General features: G+C 41.0%; 1 protein-coding gene across 1 annotated transcript; it reads right to left on the bottom strand.

Moving 5' to 3' along the window:
* Nucleotides 1–1,431: 1,431 nt before the first annotated feature.
* Nucleotides 1,432–3,233, bottom strand: p2ry1 (purinergic receptor P2Y1). The gene has a single exon (XM_063004968.1). The coding sequence runs from the start codon at nucleotides 2,883–2,885 to the stop codon at nucleotides 1,824–1,826; it is 1,062 nt and encodes a 353-aa protein (XP_062861038.1). The 5' UTR covers nucleotides 2,886–3,233; the 3' UTR covers nucleotides 1,432–1,823.
* Between the last annotated feature and the right edge of the window lie 18,227 nt (nucleotides 3,234–21,460).

Raw genomic sequence — 21,460 nt, 5'->3', positions numbered from 1 at the left:
AATACACCTGTATTAAATACCTGTGTCATTTAATTAATGAATTGTGCAGTCTTACTTAATGTAAACCAATTAAATGTTGTTGTTTTTTTACTTGTTTTAATATTGTGTTTTAGCAGACGTGGCTCTTAAAGGTTCTTTCGGTAAATTTGGTGCATGTTACATCTAAATTGAAATGTATATAAACAAAAACCAAACACATGCATCTTCCCTTTAATATAAATGCATGTTCACTGTATGGACTGGACCACCTCAATGCTAGTGTATGTTTTTAACTTAATTTCTTAATGTAGAGACTGATCTACATCCCTGATCCTTTCCTTGATTGGTTGATGTTGATGGTCCAGATTATAATTCAGCAGTTACAGAGTTGTTGAAGGTTCAAATTCCTAAATCCACGTTTAATCTGACCGTGTATTCTTTAATGTGCTTATTAAATAACCACCAATAATGTGGTTCATATTTGTACACACTTATTATTATAAGATTTATAACTAGCTGGCTGAACTCAAACTGGCCTTAATGGATTTCTTGTAATCTGATATGTCTTAATGCATCTCATACTCAGATTTAGAGTAAAACGATATTCAGATAACTGCAACTGCAAGCAGATCGTTACTGGATCGTCGGTGTGTAAGTAAACGCAATCATTTACATTTATTCAGACAGTACGAACCACTTCTTTCATTCCAGACGCTCTCGTGGTTATTAGTTTTGCATTATTAGTGCGGTTAGGTCATTTACTAGTTGGCCTGTCACAATTATTACAGAATCATCTGATCACAAAAATTTAATCTGAGATTTGAGATTAGCGGTTGTTTGAGGTGACGTCAGTTAATCATGAGATTTAATAATTATATACTGGTCATAATGTGTTTCTCAAACTTCCTACAAACTTAAAACGATCATTTATGATTATGTGGAGGAGCAGTCTATTACAGTGTCTAATAGCCCACCAGCCGGGCGTCTGCACAGACATGACTGGCTATGTCTAAGGAGGGTAGTGGCTGAAGACCTGCGATGAAGTGGCGCCCAGTCCAGACAGTTCCTGCCTTGTTTACATATGTATATATATCTCATCAGACATCCACAGTGGGTCACCGCTGCCCAAATGTAGAGGTCTGATAAGCAGCAGAGGTTGTTTAGTACAGAAATATTTATGTTTACGGAGAAATCGTGTTCATGAGTGTCGAACTGTCAGCAGCAGCATGTTACTGTGTGATTACAGCATCATTCTGATGTTAAATCGTAATGAGCTGCTTTAAACTGTGTTGATATTACAGGGGGGTAATGAAGAGCTGATGAAGGATCGCGTTCTTTTAGCAAAAGCTTTTCAGGTCTGAGGATGATGTTTTTATGAGCGTAAACGAACATCGTGTGGGTTTGTTTTAGATAATCCAGTTTTCTCTTGTTTGTGTAAGTTGTTTATTCCAGTTAGTGATCAGAGCTTGATATTTGTGACAGGCTACTTCCTAGGAATTGCAGCTTCTCTAAACCTAAACAGAACATCACGCACCACGTTGCAGCTTGTATAATACTGACAGATACAATACAGTACAGTACAATGAAGACGATTTCACAAAGAAAGTACATGTTTATGAGTATATACACTAAGTACGGTGTTATCAATCCAGATAGCATTTTAGGAATGTCCAGACAGCTGCGTCTCGGCTCAGGGCTCGACTCTTCCGAGTGTACAAAGTCTGAAATTTATTGCATCTCAGATAAATATCACGTCCTGAATTTATTCTGGGCTTGTTTTGCTCTCAGTGCAATTAAAGTAAACGTCCTCGTCAGTGCAAAAGTTTGGAGTTTATTCCCAGCGCTCATATCGATCTGCCCCCGTTCTCGGCATATTCCGGGAGACTGTTCAGGGCCGTTTCCTCGCTCTTCGACTGGAGCACGACGTCGCCCCTCCTGGAGTTTTTCTTTGTGGCTCTGGTGAGCCGTCGTCGAAAAGTGTCCCCAGCCAAGAAGTAAAGTATGGGATCTACACAGCTATTGAGGCTCGCTAAACCCCGGGTCACCTGGTAGGTGGCGTACACCCGGTCGTTAAACTCGCACATTTCTGGGCTTTGGAAGTAAAGCCGAGCCCTCATGTTCAGGTTCTTCATGACGTGGAAGGGCAAGTAGGACACAGCAAAGACCGCCAGCACAATGATGACCAGGTGGATGGACTTCTTCCTGAGTGGCACATTGTCCATGTCATTGTAGATCAAAGCCTTGACGATGAACCCGTAACAGCCCAGAATGACCAAGAACGGCACGCAGAAGCCGAACACGGTCATGCACATGCTGTAGACGAAGTAGCCCGGGAGCTCATCCAGGGTGGTCGTGTCGTAGCACGTGGTGAAATTTCCTTTGGCTCCGGTTCGTGAGTAGTACAGAATCGGGGAGATCCCAGCTATCACCACGAACCAAACCAAGGCGCTGGTGCGCACCGCGTTCTTCTTCTTGAGCCTCCCTAATGATTTAAGAGGGTGGACGACTCCCGAGTAACGTTGCACACTAATGCACATGAGGAACAGGATGCTCCCGTACAGGTTGACGTGGAATATGAAGCGCTGAAGGCGACACGTTATGTCACCAAAAATCCAGTCAGTTTTGTTGAAGTAGTAGAATATGAGGAAGGGAAGCGAGAGTACGTAGCAGAAGTCCGCCAGCGCCAGGTTAAACATGTAGACCGAAATGCTGCTCCAAGGTCGCATGTGGCAGATAAACATCCATATCGCCAAACTGTTTCCGATAAATCCAGTAATGAAGACGATGATGTAGACCGTAGGAAGGTAGTAGAACTGGAAGCCGGTGTGAGTTAGCGAGCAGCCACGGGTCTGATTCTGATTCACGGTTGCATTCAGGAGCGAAGTCAAGTTGAGCTCCACTGGCATGCTGGCAGGGAATGTGAGTGGAACTCGATCGAGCAGCCCACCGTTGACAGATTAGCAGCTAGTTAGCGATAGCGATCATAAATTCAGTAGGCATCACAAAAAAATTTAATCAACACCAAAAACCCAAGCAAAGAAGGTTTAACAGAGAATGATGCCACTATTCACCAGCGTATTATTAATTACGGCCACATGAGGTCCAGAGGTACTGCGAGAAAAGGAACGGACACGAGGTCGAAAACTGTAGTCGTGTGTTCTCACTGTGGTTTAATATATCGTTGTGAAGTTTGTCCACATTGCCAAGTCCAGTGGGATTGATCAAGAAGCTTGAGGTCAACAAAAAATGCCCCAAAACACGTTTACCTTCAGTGGTTTTTTTTTTTTACAATCACAACAGGTTAATCGAGTAACCCATCAAAATGAAAACAATAATAATCCCCAAAACACGTATTTCTTCTCACTGTGGTTGTTTGTGTTTGTTGGATCCTCATAGACTTCCAAATCCAGATCCAGGTGGGGTTTGATTAAGATACCCAGCAATGACGAGCACCTAAACCAGAGGCGTCAAAATAAATAAAAATGGACCATAACACTGTTCGTCTGAGCTTAGCATGAGTAAACATGAGAAACCAAATACTGATCATTGATCCTCATCAAGATGGAGTTTATCTTCAACAGGTTTCACCACACAGACACATCCAGCAGAAGTTCATGAAGAATTCCTTCACAGAATATGGAAACAGGTGAAAGATCTTACTCGTCTGCTCTCACTGTGGTTCGGTTGATCTTCTGTAGGTTACTTCACGTTGCCGAGTCCAGTCAGGGTTTGATCAGGTAGATATCAATCAGGCTCCCATTATTCCACCGTTAGTACAAATAAAAAACAATAAAAAACTTCACTGTGATTACGCGTGTCTTCATTAGGGTTCGTCCTAATCCAGACGTTTGAAGACCCTTGAACCCCACCACTGAGGGCTGACCGGTGATCGATCACGCCTACGTTACTTCCAGGAGAGACTGACGGTCAGGATCTGTGGTGGTGGTGGTGGTGTGGTCTTCAGTCACACTGAGAAATCCAGCATTCCACACCGTAAAAACACCAGTCCTGTGAACACCCGTCACCATAAACACCACTCTCCTCACACCAGAGCGACGGTGAAACCGCGATATTTAACCGTTTGTACCGAGTTTACTTTCACTTCCAGAGAGAAGCGAGAGTCTGAGGTACTGACAGTTCCCGCCTCACAGCAGGCGCTGCGTGTCTTGCGCGGGACGCTGAAGCAGAGCGAGCAGCTGGGTGAAGAACCGCGCCAAGAGCGCGTGCAGCAGAGCGCGAGAGAGAGAGAGAGAGAGAGAGAGTGCAAGAGAGTGCAAGAGAGAGAGAGCGAGAGCGAGAGAGAGAGAGAGAGAGAGAGAGAGAGCGAGAGAGAGAGCGCGAGAGAGGGGGGCGGGGCGGGGCGAGGCAGCAGTGCACGCGCGCACTTGTTTCATTCAGAGCTCGCGCGCTTCACTGTTTATATCCTTAATGTATTTATCTTTAACCGCCTCATAATGGACAGGGTCGCGGTGGGTCCACTCTGATTTAAACGCTGAGTTACTACAGAGTCTGTGTGAGTTTTCTTTAGTTTCTTGGGTACTCTGGTTTCCTTCTACCTCAAGAAAAATACATGCCAGTAGGTGGACTGGCTGTTTTCTCTGATTATAAGCGAATGTACGATGCCCTTTGGGGAGAAATTTGTACCTTAAACGCAGTAAACCCTGACCAGCGTGTGAATCTGAGCTGAATCTGCATCAGTGTGGAATAAGCGTCAGATCCAGGGTTACAGCTCCACATGTATCTGTGTTTATCTGGATTCTCCTCCCTGTTTCACTTTTAAACTTGTGTTACAGCTCCAGCTTCTGAGAAATGGTGAGAATCAGAATCAGCTTCTCCCAGAGTCTAAAACGCTTCTGGTTGAAAATAAAGCTTAACGTGGTTTAATGTAGTAAAAGAAGGAGACAGGAGCACTAAACTTCTCTTCATTATTACTGCTCATAAGTTCCTCCACTAATCACATTCCTCACTCGCTGTTTTACTACAATAAGTCACGATAAGTTTTGTGCACCGCCGACACATCATAGGAAATAACGGCACAGCGGCGCAAAAGCGGTTTAGTCACTTCTCGTGTGAATGCGCCGGTGCTGAAGGGAATACGGTATTCCAACATCAAGCATCTCCACCATTAAGAAGCGTCAGGAAACAATAAAGAAGTAAAACTAAAGTGCAGCTTTTATTCTATTTTTATTGATGTGTAACTGTTAGTAATTGTATTTCAGTGTGTTTATATTATATTTGTGTTATTTTCAGTGTTTAAGTGTCAAAAACAACCTCATTATTTTACATGAGACTAAAATATCTGCAGCTCCACGGGACCATGGACGCATTAACAGGTTCCCCAAACATCCTTATGGGAGAAATACCTCGAAACTCAACGTCTTTAAAACTCAACACCACTCCCAGTACCGACTGAAAATAATCCTTTAGAAACTAGTGATGTTGATGATTAGCTATTTAACTAATTATTATTCATTAATAACTACTAATGAATTTATATTAATAACTAATTGTTATGAATGAGTTATAAATAACTACAAATAACGATTTCATTAGTGCTGTAATTGAAATTAATATCCAGTATTGTTGTGCTGTTATTGTAATTGTGGAATTAGATTTGTTCCTATTCTTGTTGCAGTAACACTTCAACTGCTCTAAAATCCGTTGATCCAGCACCCAGTAGTAACTATAAGCGCTTACTTTTGTGATTAAATGACAGAAAAGACCCCTGTCCATAATATTTTGACTTTATTGTTCAAATCATTTCAACTTTATCCTCGAAATCAGAACCTATACAGTAAAACAATTTTAACTGTGGCCCTAATACATCGTCATACAACACGGTCAATGCCATGTATTCCAATTATTATTGGACACACACTAGGCAACACTCGCCCACTCCTGACCTTCACATCTGTAAACAAACAACACAACCCGCTGTGTAAGTAACCTGTTTACACGCTGCCATCACTTTAATACTAAACAGTAATTTAGTTTGGGTTCAGTACTGACGCCGTCCGTCTCACTCCAGAGTCAGTAAACATCCATCGAATCAACAAGTGCTAAACAAACGCTAAACTCTCCTGAACTTCAAACTCTAAATTATTCTGTAATATTAACAACATTAGACAATATTAGACATGAGGAGAATATACAAAACTCCACACAGAAAGGACCCGGACTGCTCCACCTGGGGATGGAAACCAGGACCTTCTTGCTGTGAGGCGACAGTGCTACCCACCGAGCCACCGTGCCGCCCTATTATCAACAATAAAAAAACAAAACATCTGTCCATGGTGGTGCAGTGGGTAGTGCTTTCGCCTCACAGCAAGAAGGTCCAGAGTTCGATTCCCAGCTGTAGGGCCAGCTGTAGCCTAGTGGTTAAGGTACTTGACCAGTGATCAGAGGGTTGCTGCTGTTGGGCCCATGAGCAAGGCCCTTAACCCTCAATTGCTCAGACTGTATACTGTAACTGTAATGTAAGTCGCTTTGGATAAAGGCGTCTGCTAAATGCCAAAAATGTAAATGATTCCCCAACTGGCGGCCAGTCCTTTCTATGTGAAGTTTACATGTTCTCCCCATGTCTGTGTGGGTTTCCTCCGGGTGCTCCGGTTTCTTCCCACAAGTCCAAAGACATTCAGTCAGGCTGAGTGTGTGTGTCTGTCCTGTCATGGACTGGTGACCTGTCTGGGGTGTTTTCTGCCTTTCGTCCATTGAACCGAACCCACCAATGCGGTGGTAAAACAGACAATAAATGAATGAATGACTGAATCTAATTTAAGATCACAGCTAGATCAATCACACCCAGAGCCACAATAACATAAATGCAGCCAATCTAACTTCTGCATTTACATTTTCTGCATTTAGCAGACGCTTTTACCCAAAGCAACTTACAGTACTGTTACAGTCTGAGCAATTGAGGGTTAAAGGCCTTGCTCAAGGGCCCAACAGTGGCAACCTGGCAGTGGAGGGTTTTGAACCAGCAACCTTCTGATTACTGGTCTAGTACCTTAACCACTAGGCTACAACTGATATAGATGAAGAAGGAACCTGCCAAACTCCTCATAGACAGAAACAGAGGACAAGAATCAAGATGACACCTAGTGTTGCTTGTTCTTAATTTTTCAATATTTACAGGTATGAATCTTTAATAATAAAAACACAGCTTTTTGTTCCTCATTCTTTGGTTTGTTGTGTTTTGTTTGGAACTTCCTGCTCTTACTGACCTTATTAAAGCACATCTGAGATCCGAGAGGAACCAGATCAGGACGGACGGTAATACGAGGAGATGGAGAGTCCGGGAAATTAGGGAGAAACGGAGGAGAAAGCGATGGAGATTTGTCGAAGCGTTTGTCGCCACTGGCTAACTCCGAGCATTAATCAGACAGATTGTTAGAGACAGGAAGTCTCCCTCGCTGTCCCTGTCTCGCTCTAGAGGTCTTCAGTCGTCCCCACCATCCACCGGGCTTCTGCTTCCTCTTCATCATCGTCTCCCCGTCTGTCTCTGCACCATCAGCAGTCTGATCCTGTTTTATAATTTATCGCTCTCGTTAAAAGGCCGCTGGAACTCAAGAGGTGCAATTAAGTGCCCAGAACTCTTTCCAACTCCCAGCATGCACTGCAATCCTTGTTTAGCCCCTTTAAGACCCTCCAGATGCCTCCACATATTTAAGTTCTGTTTCTGTCTACAGATATATAAATTGGACGCTTGTTAAGGCGCCTTCAATTTATTTGGATTTAGTTTCATCTTCTTGTTCTCATTCATTCTGAGAGCAGTAAAATCTATTCATTCAAAATTCATGTTCTGCAGATCTAAGTGTGTCGGAAAATACTGGGACGGTTAGTAGAAGGCAGAATAAAGAATCTGTGATGTGTTTATTCTCTTGGATCCACCAGTTTATCCTGGTCAGGGTCGTGCAGTCGTGGACATGCAGCGTTATTTTAATCTGATTTGTTTATGTGTATATTTATATATATTTTTGCTTTTTTATTTTACAGAGGATGATTTCAGTAAGTGGATTTGGCCCTCACGTGACACAATGCTATAAGAGAAGGTGCATTAAAACATTAAGGTCCTGTAGTAATATAGATGTGCATTAGCGTTCTGACTTCATGATGCTGGATAAATATTGATCGCTGAGAGTTTCCTGCCGTGGATTCTAAATGCGCAGACAGAAGCGATCTGTCTCACTCACACAGTGTACCTCATCTCGGACTGACGGGCGTGCCTCACGTTCTCCACGTTACAGTCAGTATTTGTACCTGGAGGAGGATGTTTAGGGTTCAGGATGTATATATACAGTATACTGTGCAGGTCAGCGTGTCGGGACCAGTAACATGTTATGTTGTGGCATCTTGAACTGGCCACAGATTTCACACAAACAAACCACAAACCAGGACTAAATAAAGATCTAATCAATAATGATGAATTATTGTGTGTTTATTTATTTATGTGTTATTGATTTTACATGCTTCCATCGTTATAATGATCCAAACAGAAGCATTAACGAATGATGACGAGAGGATTCGTTCTGTAAAAGCACCTGATTAAAGGCACGTAAATCAAGAATTACTTTTTTATATATACAGAAAAGGTTTTGTGGGGCGTTTATTAAAAAGAGGTACAAACACAAATGTAAATATATAATAAAGATAATATTTTTATTCCTGAAAGGTCAAGTGAAAAAATTAGATTTCTGAGAAAGTCTGTAACTCCAAAATTACATTCAACTACTGCACAATTTATCATCTTTGCACATTTTCCTTCAGTGCAACTGCTGATATACAAACCCTAAACTATTAAATATAAAAATATATATTTAAATATTTAAATTAAATTTATATATATAAAATATGTTGTATATTCTTATTTCCCACTTGACGTTTACTCAGTACCGAGTTCTGGCCAACACCACACGTGCCGTTGGTCCTGTAATGTCTTTTGGGCCCATCTCCTTGATTTTTGGGGTCAGAAATGGGCCTTATATTTACTGTACTGTTTTTATCTGCTCTGTTTATATCGTGTTCTCATGTTCTGTGTTGCACCTTGGTCCTGGTCCTGGAGGAACTTTTGTTTTGGTTTTAATATGTACTTGTATAGTACGACAGCGGATTAGAGAAAAAAAATTTGTTAAAGTTTCGATTTTGAGATTAAAGTGGAAATATTATGACCGTAGCGATCTCCTTGTGTTAAATGAGGGATGTTCATGATTTGGTAAAGTTATACTTGGTTTCACAAATAAAGAAATCCTTGATCTCCTGCACATCAGCACCAGCGTGTTAATAGTATAAAGATGCTGAAACGGCTTTGTAATAAACTGTGTATATTTAGAAGAATGTGCACCACCGGTGTGCTCGGCGTCTGCATCGTCGCCAGTACTTCAACCGAGGCCCCGACATCTTATGGACTTGTGCGATAAACTAAAGCTGTACGGCATCGATATAAACGGTTGCATTGACGGGTTTAGTCGTCATGTCATGTGGATGGAAGCTACAATACAAACAACCACCCTAAAGTGATCGCCGGTTACTGGATACCCACAGTAACACTGGAGGCCGATCCAGGTACTGAGACCCGAGCTTCTCTGAACTGACAAGCAAACGACGGCTGCTCACTCCACCAGAATATTTCCATTTTATTCTCATAATCATTTCCATTTTATTCTCATAATGAAAACATAAACATATTTTTTTACAGTGGCCCTAACATGTCGTCGTAGTATTGAACTGAAATGACAATAAAACCTCCTGAACTTTGGATTTTAGGACTATCTCATGGCACCCACAGTAAATTCTGATCCATTAAGCATGATGACTTTTACTTTCCCTTCTAATGGCAAATTAAACGTGTGACTCTCAGACCCCCACCAGAAAGTGATTTCACACCTTTATTTTTTACACCGTCCACAGCCGGTGGAGCTTTACATCAGTTCAGGTTTAGAGGCTTCTAAAAAAACACAACCTTTTCTAATTTTATTGTTGATCACAAACAACAAGAAATAAACGTGTCTTGCATTTTTACTGGTATTTTACTGGTATCACTGTATTTCAATGAAAACGTTCCAAACAAAAGCCAATTCCTTTAACTGCTTGCAAAAATAAATACAAAATATCACGACTCTCTGAATTACCATGCACCTCTGTGTTTATTCATTGTTGTTTATCCGCTGATAGGTATGTCCTCTTCGTTTTAACAGTTCCACACTTGCAGCCATTAAAAAAACTTATTTCATTTACAGAGAGAGCAAACATACAGATATGTAATATATTTAGTGTATATATATAGTTCAAAATTACACACACCTACTCTCGCCTTTGTGTACACATCAACAAGTAAACAACTAAGAACTAACAAGGTGAGAAAACTGCAATTAAGCATGGCATACCAGCTACTCAATCCACCACTGTGCTGCAACATGATCATAAATAAATGCTTCTCCCTCAGGTCCTAAATATAAAAGAGAAGAGATTCTGGACGACATTAAAGCTGCAATGCTATTAGTATTAGAGAGATCTCTACATCTCTACATTAAGAGGAGAACACAACACTCAGGTGAGGTGCATTAATGATAACGAGCGCAGTCGTTTATTTAGAGTGCTTCCATATCGACCTGTGCTTCATATTACTGGTGGAAGAGGTAGAGGGACGTCGAGAACCTTAAAAAACTGGTTCCGAAGAAGCATTGGTAGCTCAGTTAGAGCTCTGTCGGGAATGGAAGTGGAAGCGTCATAAATTGGGGTTGCTTTAATGCAAACAATACGTACATTACCCGTCATCAAATTAAATATAAATGAATAAGACCGATGGGATTTAAATCTCATTGACTTGGAAAATAAACTTAAATATTTGGCAACAACAGCAACACAAAACATAAAGCTAACACGACTACTTGGTCTAGCTAATCTCCAGACCTTCCTGAAAATGTACAGCTTTATATTGAAAGACATTAAGTGTGAACAACTGAAGTGGAAATACAGTGTACACCAGAAATGTATTAAATATAAAAAACTAAAGAGGTTGAATACGTGTCTTCCTTTCCTTTATGTGGTAATGTTATAAAATCAGGTACTGAGATGATGCTGCACAGTGCCAATTAGGACTCAAGGCCTTATCGATGATGCCCAGGGTCACCACCTACCTATTTAGCTTGGTTCCATGACTTTGCAGAAGCTGCATTTGTTTTATTTATTGTTTTAAAAGTGCAATCAAGGATGGCGTGTCAGCTACTCAATCCACCAACGTGCTGCAACACTATTATCATTAATAAACTTCCATCCAAATAATTAATTACACTGAATTTAAAACTCATTTACCTAATCATAATGGTGAATGTTTTTGCCGTTAAACCCTCCCTGAGCACACCAGTTTGGCTGATGTCTGCTTTAATCTCTTTACACTAAATGGGCGAGGGCTCCCAGTTGGTGTCACTGGTGAAGTTATGGGGTGCATAAGCCAAAGCCTAGTGGGTAAGGTACTGGACTAGTAATCAGAACATTGCTGGTTCAAGCCTCACCACTGCCAGGTTGCTGGTGTTGGGCCCTTGAGCAAGGCCCTTAACCCTCAGTTGATTGCACTGTATCCAGTATTGAAGCCCCTGTATTAATATGAAGCCCCCTCGGTTGTTCGGGGTCACTATGAGAAAAACCCTGGCTGTGTTTCAATCCGCTCTGTGGTAAAGGGCCGTGCTGTAACTAAAGCAGGTACACGTTCTTCTGATCTACAGCTCCCGGTCACTCACATCGGGTTTATACATCAGGTTTATACATCAGGTTTATAGATCAGGTTTATACATCAGGTTTATACATCAGGTTTATACATCAGGTTTATAGATCAGGTTTATACATCAGGTTTATACATCAGGTTTATACATCGGGTTTATACATCAGGTTTATACATCGGGTTTATACATCAGGTTTATACATCAGGTTTATACATCAGGTTTATACATCAGGTTTATAGATCAGGTTTATACATCAGGTTTATACATCAGGTTTATACATCGGGTTTATACATCAGGTTTATACATCAGGTTTATACATCAGGTTTATAGATCAGGTTTATACATCAGGTTTATAGATCAGGTTTATACATCAGGTTTATACATCGGGTTTATACATCAGGTTTATACATCAGGTTTATACATCGGGTTTATACATCAGGTTTATACATCAGGTTTATACATCAGGTTTATACATCAGGTTTATAGATCAGGTTTATACATCAGGTTTATAGATCAGGTTTATACATCAGGTTTATACATCAGGTTTATAGATCGGGTTTATACATCGGGTTTATACATCGGGTTTATACATCAGGTTTATAGATCAGGTTTATAGATCAGGTTTATACATCAGGTTTATAGATCAGGTTTATACATCAGGTTTATACATCAGGTTTATACATCAGGTTTATACATCGGGTTTATACATCAGGTTTATACATCAGGTTTATACATCAGGTTTATACGTTTATATTCATGCTTTTCTGTCCATATTAGAATAATAAGAAGAGGAAGTGTAAGTGGAGTGTAAGTGGAGCGACGGTTGGTGCAGACTGAGCCGTGCATATTTTTGTTCTATATCATTCGTCTCATTTCTCGTTTTTATAATCTGTTCTTGTTTCTTCTTCCACATAAACACACCTCACCTAACGATCACTAGCAGTGATTCTACAGTGTGAAACTGAAGCATGCAAATGGTTTTAAAACCCAGTTCCAGGCACAACGTTTGTTTTCTTTGCGTCTCCTCGCTGCTCTCTTTTCATCACACAGTATTTCCTCTCTGTTTACTCTGGTACGGCGTCTGTACTGATGTACGTGTACTGATGTACGTGTACTGATGTACGTGTACTGATGTACGTGCATCTATAGAGTCGGAGAGCTGGATGGAAAACATTATGCACGAACGAGATTGATTAGGATTCCAACCATCAAGCCATCAAACCTCAAACTTCAACTCCACTCGAATCCATTGTGTGGAAACCTGCAAACCCCCCAAATCAGAGGAACGTTCAGAAAATGTTTCTTACATGGACTTTGACTTTTATTTGATGTAAGACAGGATGAACCTGAGATATTTCATGTTCTGTCTGGTCGACTTCATTTCATTTATTAATAAACATCCATTCCTGCATTTCAGGTCTGCAACACATTCCAAAAAAAGTTGGGATGGGGCAATTTAGGGCTAGTAATAAGGGCTAAAAAAAAAAAAATTACAGGTGATTGTAAAACAGTAACATAATAATAATAATAATAATAATAATAATCCTCTCGGTGGATGTTTTTTACTCCAGACGCTGATGTAAAAGCATCTCTGCACTTTACTTTTCCTAAAACCTAATTTAGAACAATAAGATTAGAGTCTCGGTGCTAATGGTGCCGTTTTAAATGGTTTTTTTTTTTTAAGATCAGAACAGCTTCTCACTTCCACTGCAGCTCATTTACCAACCGGGTAATCAAATCACCTCTATCATCATCCGGGACTGAACCTGTACACCAATCCTTTCAGTATCACTCCAGTATCACTCCAGTATCACTCCAGTATCACTGCAGTTTTATTACTGTTGGAAAAAAGGATTTCTTTGTGATACTGGATTTTGATTAATAATAAATAAATAAATATATAATGATGTGACAGTTGCTTGGTTGAGGTAAGAAGTTGCTTGGTTGAGGTAAGAAGTTGATTGGGTGAGGTGTGTAAAATTAGTTTAATAATCGTTCATAATGCACTACAGTTTTATGGTATCTATATTAGTACTGATTTTTTAGCATTTTACCTTTATTTTTTTATCCTTTCATGTGATTTGTTTTACATTTGTTTTAATGCTTTTATTTCTCTTTATCTGAAGCACTTTGAATAAATGGTGCTGCACAAATAAACTCGTCCTGCACTGATCCTGTACGCTCCTCATGTTTTACTCAAGTGTTCCGTGTTTTGCTCTTGTCTTGTAGTTCCAGGAACCATCTCAGTCCTCGTCTGTGTGTCTGTTTAATAAATATTAACGTTTATTAAATGCTGCCGGTCCCGGTCTGTTTTACATGAATGCTGCTATGTTGTTTTTGCACATCTGGACGACTGGGCCGCGAACCCACCGCCTACTCGTGCATCATTCACAGTGGATCCTTGTGTCATGAAGTCCCGGCATGATCATCACAGTGACCCTTGGCTCGGCATTATTAACGCGCGTGAAATGCCAGGCGTGAAAGCTGCTTATTGTCAGCCCGGCTGAATGATCCTGTGTTTTTGCTCTCTTGTCCGTCTGGATGCGTCCGGACCCTCGGACGTTCGGCGGGACCCTACAATCACGTAACTGTGGGGTGAATTCTTTATACAGGCCTCAGTGTCTCGACGGTTGTGCCTAGGAAACAATGCGGTCCTTTTGTGCCACTTTGCCTTGGGTCTGTGCCACCTAGAGTTCTTCATGCCCGAGCTGCTCTCGGCTGTTTCCTTCCTTTCTGCCATTCCTGATTCTTCGCTATTGGATTAAAAGCTGGTACTGGATCATCATTATTTAAACTTCGGTAATAATGAATGTGATTCTTATAGATGCCCTGTGTTGAAGTGGCACATCACAATAACCATCAGCAGAGGCCTGATTTATTTACTCATCATTTTTCCTACATAAAATAACAAACAGTCTATAAAGGGAACCATCGGGGACTTTAATTCTGTCAGTTTAATGTGGGACTTATTAGTTTTTAGGGCATTGTATTAGTTTAACCCAGGCAGAAGAGCCTGTGATGGATTACAGAAGGAGGCAATGAGACTTTTATTATGACAAATGTGCCAGTTGGCAGAATGTTAAGATTAATAAAAGGTTTTCTGTGTGCCAGCGTCTTTATGGGCTCGTTTATTCACCCTCTTTAATTAGAGATTAGAGCAAAAAGCTTCGTGACAGGGTTTGAGCATAATTCATTCATTTATTCATCATCACTAACTGTTTCATTCTCATCGGGGTTGTGGTGGGTCCAGTGCCACCCAGAAGCCTTGGGCACCACACATTCAAACAGTTTAAAAGAAGTTAGCAGCTAATCCACCTTCTGCATGTTTTAGGTAGGTGGAAGGGAATCCAGAGTGCTCAGAGGAAGCCCAGACGGTGCCCGGAGGTCAGGACTGAACCCAGTTCTGCAGGGCCCATGTGCTGTGATGCACCCACCATGCCAACATGACGTAAATATTATAAAGGCATTCATTCATTCATCTCCAGTTACAGGTCTGACCCGTGTTCACTCCAGGTCTCAGTAAAATCAACCAGCTAACTGTTTATAATTGTTGAACTTTAACCTGCAAATCCTTGTTTTTATCCACCAGTAGATTTTATTTACTGTGTGTTTGACCCTCCACTGCAGTGGATGTGGAATAAAGGCCGTGCTCACCTTCTGTTTATTTAATTTAAATTTTTAAAGCAGACAAAACCAGTATTAATTTGCTTATGGCTCTCCACAATACCAATAATTGTTTTTAACTGTGTATAATTGTTGTTCCTGCTGCTTATGGGTCGTCCTGCAGCTCTTTTTGAGTGGCCGCTGGTGCACGACGTGAAATGATAAAGCAGGTTTGACCTCATGAGTGATTTTTGGTCATAGGTGGGAGGTTTTTATCATGTCCTCACGTGTTACCAGTTTGTAAAAGAAATTTAAAGTCTTGTGAGGCTAAAAAATAATTTTGGATGTTGACACCATCAGAGAGAAAAGTGGAGACCCTTAAACTTATGCTCATCACTGATTCGGCGAAATGTCCTGTTAATACATAATAAAACTTATAGGGGTGTGTGTGTGTGTGTGTGTGTGTGTGAGAGAGAGAGAGACAGAGAGAGAGAGAGAGACAGAGAGAGAGAGAGAGACAGAGAGAGAGACAGGGGGAGATGTGTTCTGTACCCTGTACTCTCAGCAGTTCTCTGCTACATGACAGAGTTGTGGGTAATGCTGCCCCCTGCTGACTAAACACGTTCAACACAAGTAAGAATCGGTAGTTAATTACAGCACAGTAACACAATTACAAATAAATAAAAGTCTAGGTAATATATAAGAATTAAGCACAATAATCTAATTATATACTTATATAAACGTATAGAAATTAGAAATGTTCTTGGGTGATGTTTTCAGATTTGTTAATAATGTTTATAATAGGGTTTATAATACTATTATCAATTATTATAAAATGTCAATAATTTCCATCGGGATTAATAAAGTATCTACTTACCTACTTATCTCTCTGCCTGTCTATCTATCTGTCTGTCTGTCTGTTTGTCTGTCTGTCTGCCTGTCTGTATGTCTGTCTATTTAATAGTGTTTTTGTTACATACGAATTGAGTAATAAAGTAATTACTGCATGACGACTGTTTGGTGCTAAAACTAAGAAATTGAAGTTTCGTTTGTTTTTCTATTAACCACGTTATCCTGGTCAGGGTTGCAGTGGGTCTGGGAGCAAAGCAGGACTACCCTGAACAGGGCACCAATCCATCAGAGCTTTCAGTCATGTCTGTGTGGATGCCTGGCTGGGTTACAGTGAACCTTGTACTCACTGCTCTTTATGGCCTGTTTAGACGAGCTGAGGCAGATACAATTATTTTGTCTTCCAGTAGGTGGTGCAACAGCTTTAATCAGGAGCCTCCAAGGGCCCAACAATGTTCTCTTTTTAGAAGCTGGGGATTAAACCCAAACGACCTGTCACAAGCACAGAATCACAATGATTTGGTTCCACATCACTGCACTTTTACAAAGACACAAAAAATAAACAGAAATGAAATAATAATATCAATTAAATTAAATAAATAATATAAACAATTTAGTTTTCTTATTTGATGTGAGATGTCTTTGTCTTTAAATAAATAAGTGAACACATAACTCCGACCGGCAACCAGCTACCAACCAGCCGGGCGCCTATACAAACACTGATTGGTTCATTTGAGGGTGGAAGTGCTGAAGTGGATTCCTCATAACTGCTGCAGTTACGCCCTCTGCTGGCTGATCGATGGTGCTGCACAAAGACGGGGGATAATGAAGATCAGTGTGTGATTCTCCGTGCACTGTATGGATCTCCGTGTGAACCCGCCCAGTGCAGGTGAAAGGAAGCGGTCAGTACCGCACACATGTCGGAGGGGGCGTGTGTAAAGCACTCGCTGGTCCTTTAATAGACATCAGGATGTAGTTCAAGCTCTAAGAGTAATTAATTATACAGGTGATTAATGAATCAGGTGAAGGACACAGTTTGGTTTGCAGGCTGATCAGATGGGGCGCGTGATGCCCCCCTGAGAACCATCCAAATCTTCATCCAGTCAGGGAACATCAAAGTCAGGACGGGGGGGGGGGGGGGACGGGGGACGTCAACCGAGCTGTCAAAGATTCACAGCAATCAGTCCAGCAGGGTTTAACAGCACACACACACACACACACACACACACACACACACACTTAAAAACTGGTTATGCAAATTCCTGTCTCTCTAAGTTCAGTAAATTCACACACAGCAGCAGCGTGTAACGGCATGTTTTAATTCCACACTGAAGCATTTCAGGTGTAAATCCTCCACCACGCCGTGTACACAAACCATAGTTCAAGAAGAGTTGGGACGGTTAGTTAAAGGCAGTAAAAAGAAGAATGTGTGACGTGTTTCATTCTCTTCAATCTTTCACTGATCAACATCACTGTAGTTTGGAAATCAAAACACGTTTAGAATTTAATGCTGTAAAATGCTTATTTGTAAGGACAAACATTCCAGAGCAGAAAGGTGCTGGGTTCGGTTCCCTTTCTGTGTGGAGTTTGCATGTTCTCCCCATGTCTGTGTGGGTTTCCTCTCACATTCCAGAGACGTGCAGTCAGAACAACTGGAGCTACTAGAAGCAGTACAAAGTGTGTGTGTGTGTGTGTGTGGCAACCTGTCTGGGGTGTTTCCTGCCTTTCACCCAATTTATCGGACCCACCGTGACCCTGACCAGGAGAAATCGCTGGTAAAACAGACACTGAATGAATAATGTTTAATCTTTCTGTCCCTGAGAACTTGATCATGATCGCTACCAAATTTAACATCCATTAAACTCCCACTACTGCCAAGCTGCCAGTGTTGGGCCCCTGAGTAAGGCCCTTAATCCTCTGTATCAAACTGTATCAGTCATAATGGTAAGTTGCTTTGGGTAAAAGCATCCACTAAATGCTGCAAATGTAAATGTAATATAGTTAACGTAGTGTTAACGTTAATCAGATCCTTTTAATAAACATTCTTGATAATCCATAAATATCTTTAAATGTTCGTAGGTATCAGAACATCGTCTACAGTCCCCACACAGACACACACAGAGAAATCTCGTTAGTTTAGGGTGTTAAATGGTCACAATAGCTTACAGCGTTCCTATAGGAGGAACATTTGGTTTGTCTGAAGGTGTAAAAATCACCACCAACACATTTCAGACTGAAGCTCCGAATCCACAACAGAGAGTAAAATCAATCAGATAAGAGCAACTGCTTTAAATGGGGGGTGGGGGGAGACTGAGGGGGGGTTTATGGAGACCTGGGTTATGATGACGGTGAGATCAGATTCTTACGTTCCTCTGCTAATAGGATTTGTTTAGTTGGCCAAAGGAAAAGGATCGTCTTGTTTACAGAGAGGTCCAGTTACTTCAACATGATTATTCAAAGAAGAAGCACATGCTGGCCAATCCACCTACCTACCTACCTACCCGCCCGCCCTGTGTACAGCGAGTGAATCTGACATGTGACTCTCTTTTTATTGTTCTGGACTGAGTATGGAAGTTCCGTCGTCTAAGGTCTCATATGACAATCGCAGTTCTAAAAGAGTTGGGACAGCAAGAAAGTGTAGTAAAGTGGTGTAAAAGCTGTGTAAAACGGTGTAAAGAAGGGTTAAGCCATATAAAGCACTCCAAAATAGTGTAAAAAGATGTAAAGAAGCGTAAAGCTACGTAAAGCAATAAATGTAAAATGGTGGAAAGTGGTGGAAAGCAGCGTAAAGCTGGGTGAGGCCATGTAAAGCTGTGTAAATATATATTAAGCAGTGTAAAATGTTTTAAAGTGGTGTAAAGCAGGGTAAAACAGTGCAAAGCTGTGTTAAATGGTATAAAGCAGCATAAAGCCATGTAAAGCAGTGTAACGAAGCAAAAAGTGGTTTAAATGTAATGTAAAATGTAAAGCAGTGTAAAACGGTGTAAGTGTTAAGCCATATAAAGCACTCTGAAATAGTGTAAAAAGGTGCAAATCAGCATAAAGCAGTGTAAAGCAATGAATGTAAAATGGTGCAAAGTTGTGTAAAGCATTGTAAAGCAGCGTAAAGCCATGTAAAGTGGTGTAGTGTAAATCAATGTACAGCAGTGTAAAGCTGTGTAAAGTGGTGTAAAGTGGTGTAAAGCGGTGTAAAGTGGTGTCTGTACGTGGGCAGTGTTACTCATGACCATCCAGACAGATTTCATTTCAGCTCAGAGTAACAGTTTGAGTTTCTTCTCAGCCCTGACAAACAGACGACTGTTTCAGGTCATTTTCAGTTATGGACAGTATTAATACATTTACATTTACATTAATACAGATGATCTTCAGATCTTTATATAATATCAGTAACAACATGGAATAAAAGTGTACTGAGTAATATATCACATGTAAATTAAATGAGATAAATAAAGTATATATAAAATGACAGGTAATATAAATGATTGTTGTCATTTATCGTCACAGCGTCAGATATTCCCGTCAGTGATGGATTAATTGGTCAATCGAAAACCCGTCTCACGAGGTGTGATGAAGACAAACGTGGTAAAAATAGCACCGCGCTGTGATTCAGAGCTGAGTCACTTCCACTTCCTGTACATCACACACATGAACAAGATCAGGACTGATTATGGAATCCAGACCGGTCCTGTATGTTAGTCACCACATTACAACATCATGAGCGGTGACGCGGTGACGCCACTGACCCCAGAACTGACCCGAAACGTCCAGAGTCATACAAAAGCTTTCTGTTCTGAAACACACATGAGAAACAGCAGGCTGGAGGAGCGCTCGGTTCAAGTATGCTTGGTATGATTTCGCCATACTTGAGCGGACACACCCTGCCCGAGGGTTCAGATCTCGAATGCCTGGAGTGCAACGTGCTGAACAGTTCGCTGCTGACCTCACTCAGCTGTTATTCATTTCTTCTACCATTTCTGAGCGGTTTTATACACAGATACGAGCTTCACTGGGTCTTTAAAGCTGCAGGATGGAACTTTTATCAGTGCTGGTTCTTCCCCTGGAGGACCTGTGCATAGTTTTCTGGACTTATGTCCATACATGCTTATTTTATAAATGTTTATGAATTTTTGCAAATATTCTGTTGCTAAAACTTACTCTAATTACCAAAGTTCAGGTCTAAAGAAACACAGACCTTCACCTTCACAGACACCTTTAGGATGAACTGGAACATCGATTGTGAGGCAAGTCTGACTAGATGGCCACAAATTCCCAAAGTCACATTCTAAAGTCTTGTGGAAAGCCGTTCAAAAGATCGTAGGCTGTTATTTTTACGATGTTGGGTGGGTGGACTCCATATTAATGCCTGTGGTTTTGGAATGAGACGTCCAACAAGCTCATGTTCATGCTCAGGCGTCTACATACTTATTGTGTATTCCTACGAGAGAGGATCTAAATCCCAGTCCACAGTTTGTTTCCTGACATTACGTGTAGTTAATATGTTAAGATATGTTTGGTTTCATACATACAGCCTTACACAAACATCCTAGAGAGGTCTCATATTATGTGGTAACACTTGACACCAAATTCGGTCCTAAATTTGTGGTCGGCACCCTGATCTTTACAGGGTGTGGTCCCATCTTGCCTCCATTGTGCACCCAGTGTGCCCAAGATAAGAGCCAAACCCACCCGACACTAATAATTACTGAAGATAAACAAATGAGTAAAAACATGGTTTACATCCAACTGTATGTATGTGAGAGACGGATTCAGAGACCCAAAGCCAGTGTTGTTTCGGCTGTGTTGAAGTAATCAGAAAGTTGCTGGTTCAAGTCCTACCACTGTTGCTACTGTTGGGCCCCTGAGCAAGGCCCTTATAACCTTCAGTTGCTTGAATTGTATCAGTCACAACTGTAAGTTGGTTTGAACAAGAAAATGTCATCCATGATACTACCACCACCGTATTTTACAATAAGGATGGCCTTCACCAGGAGCTGTGACTGTATTTCACCAGACATTGTGCTTCTTTTTTGCCCAAAGTTAAATTTTCTCTCATTCAACCATAAGATATATTATTACTATATTATTTTCTCATTTCTTTACATGTTGTCATGTGCTTTTTACGAAACGGTGGCTTCAGTCTTGCCACTCTGCCACAAACCTTTCATGATTAATGGAGGCTGTAGGTTCTTCCAGCTCACACAGAACCTCTAAAGCTCTTTTGCGGTGACCGATGGGTTCTTTCTTACCTCTATGATCAATCCCCTACTTTCCCAAATGCTGAATTTGGTCAGATGGTCAGTTCTAGTGAAGTT

The sequence above is a fragment of the Trichomycterus rosablanca genome, chromosome 11 (genome assembly GCF_030014385.1).
Source record: "Trichomycterus rosablanca isolate fTriRos1 chromosome 11, fTriRos1.hap1, whole genome shotgun sequence".
Classification (NCBI taxonomy): Eukaryota; Metazoa; Chordata; class Actinopteri; order Siluriformes; family Trichomycteridae; genus Trichomycterus; species Trichomycterus rosablanca.
The sequence above is the reverse complement of the archived record's forward strand: the minus strand, read 5'-3'. Positions and strand labels throughout refer to the sequence as shown.

Bases quoted from the DNA above. Each gene is read 5' to 3' on its own strand.
- p2ry1 (XM_063004968.1), bottom strand. From the start codon at position 2,885: ATGCCAGTGGAGCTCAACTTGACTTCGCTCCTGAATGCAACCGTGAAT.